This window comes from Perkinsus marinus (assembly GCF_000006405.1).
Source record: "Perkinsus marinus ATCC 50983 genomic scaffold scf_1104296969484, whole genome shotgun sequence".
NCBI lineage: Eukaryota > Perkinsozoa > Perkinsida > Perkinsidae > Perkinsus > Perkinsus marinus.
Window position 1 is genome coordinate 1 of NW_003202825.1, and position 1,947 is coordinate 1,947.

Consider the following 1,947-nt stretch of genomic DNA (forward strand, 5'->3'; position numbering starts at 1 on the left):
CTAAAGTTGACGGTCAGTGGCGGAACGACATGACCTCGTAGATTCATGGGGTGATCGAGAGACGGCCAAAAGTCTTACGATTCCATCCACAGTAGGGAGGAAGTCGTCAATGTTCTTCGTAGAGGTAGTATGTACCTAAGCCGCCCTCAGCAGAGTGAGTAAGGGCTGCCCTCTTACGAATATCTTGATCCTTCTGCCCCTCATGCCCAAGGCTGAGCTGCGGAAGGCCGTCACTTCAGCACCAGTGCGGACCGGAGGGATAATGACCGAGCCAATACCGCGTGGTATGGCAACTTTGGAGATGCACAACTTCGCCAACTCGTTGTTTGCCACAGAAAGGGCGAGGGAAAAGGGGCGACTCATTCCACTGCCCTTTCCAGCAGTTCCTAGGGAGAGCTTCTTCCCTATAAAAGAGGATCAAGATGGGCTTACTGATCATCTGTACGCATGTGTTGAGCTTGTCGACCAAAGCTTGAGGGTTGACTGGAAAGAGCACAAGAATGGCACCGAACGAGAGGACGCGAAGGGGCTACCTCCATCAGTGAAAACACCCTTAGTGATGTCCAAGACGATAACAGAGGCACCGCCGCTCAGCAACTTGGCAAAATACCTGAGGTCAGCGGACACCGTGGAAAGTGGGCAAGGGATGGTAGCGTATACTCCTCCGTGGGGGCATCTTCCTGCATGAGGGCCGCGATATTCACTGCGGCCCCGACCTTCATGTAGGGCACTGAAAAGGGAAGGACTGAGGAGGGCTCCTCCTCGACTGACTTGCCGCTTACTGTCCCTGCCCACTAGCCTTGGGGTTGGGAGGCTCTCGAAACAGACCTCAGCGGCAGTCTGAAGTAGCAACAACAGCATGGGAAGGGCGATGGTGACACCTTGGGCCGCTTACCTGGTCCATAGCGTGGACTCTCTTATCGGCAATGGTGACCATAGATAGGATCTTCTCTTCCACCTTGGCGTCGACAGGCATCTATCTGTGGTGACTTGGGAAAATAAAAAGGGTCTACCCTGAATTTCGGACGAGATATCTGCTGAATCTTGCTCCTCCGCTCGGGAGTCGGCGCATGATAATTTCGTGGCGCGCGACAAAGCGCCGACTTGCGTGCCACTTGGTAGATTCTGTGATGTGGGCATCTCCCGTGGGTTGGAGGTTTAAGCGAATGATTATCGCGACTAATGATGTCCATGATCGGGTATGCGACCTGGGAATCTCCGTTCTGATGGACTATAATCGGGCCTATTTTGAATCTTTTCGGCTGGAACCTAAGATTCTCTCGTATCTGGGACCTCACTCTGAAGATTTCATCGCGTTAAGTTGTCTTCTCTTGCCTTATCTAAATGGCATTCGAGAATTTCGCCCCGACTTTGGCCCGTATCTTCCACTCACTGCAAACGTGGCTGATGCCATTCAAGCTGCCTCTAAATGAAGACGTCCACATGTTGGGTAGGACCAGTCCTCCCCTGTGCTGATCAGCTCCTCCCTCGCTCAGGTCGGACCTATCCCCCACCCGTCGTAGACGCCAAATGCAGCACCGCTCCGCCGCCCGAGGACAGCCCGTTGTATCGTGCTTATGTGGACATTATTCTTTTCACTTACCGTTGTGCGTTCGAGCCCATCGAGGGCTGTGTCGGGCCCACCAGTGTCAGCGATAAAGGATGGGGCTGTGCGGTAAGGCGAAGACAAGTACTCTGCAGCGAAGTCAACTGCCCGCAGATTCGCGCTACTCAAATGCTGTTGGCCCAAGCTGTTAAAATGGCTGGAAAAGGTGAGGCAGGATGCTTATTCTCCAGTGACATTATTCTGCAGATGCTGACGATAGCGTCGTGTTGAGCCTCTTTCTAGACAGCCCCCAGGCGCCTCTGTCGTTGCATCGTATGGTCAAGATGGGCCAGGAGGTCCTAGCTAAACGTCCTGGCACGTGGTTTGGCCCCACCAGTGGG

The 1,947-nt window shown here is 53.8% G+C and overlaps 2 protein-coding genes across 2 annotated transcripts; one reads left to right on the forward strand and one right to left on the reverse strand.

Annotated features, from left to right (window-relative positions):
- Window positions 1-135: 135 nt before the first annotated feature.
- On the reverse strand, window positions 136-976 carry Pmar_PMAR002135 (hypothetical protein; the record flags this gene model as incomplete). The annotated part of the gene is made up of 6 exons (XM_002767936.1): window positions 136-404; window positions 433-483; window positions 534-610; window positions 661-730; window positions 783-840; window positions 896-976. The coding sequence occupies 6 exons, from the start codon at window positions 974-976 to the stop codon at window positions 136-138; spliced, it is 606 nt and encodes a 201-aa protein (XP_002767982.1).
- A 368-nt stretch (window positions 977-1,344) lies between these two features.
- On the forward strand, window positions 1,345-1,837 carry Pmar_PMAR002136 (hypothetical protein; the record flags this gene model as incomplete). The annotated part of the gene is made up of 3 exons (XM_002767937.1): window positions 1,345-1,450; window positions 1,497-1,675; window positions 1,721-1,837. The coding sequence occupies 3 exons, from the start codon at window positions 1,345-1,347 to the stop codon at window positions 1,835-1,837; spliced, it is 402 nt and encodes a 133-aa protein (XP_002767983.1).
- Between the last annotated feature and the right edge of the window lie 110 nt (window positions 1,838-1,947).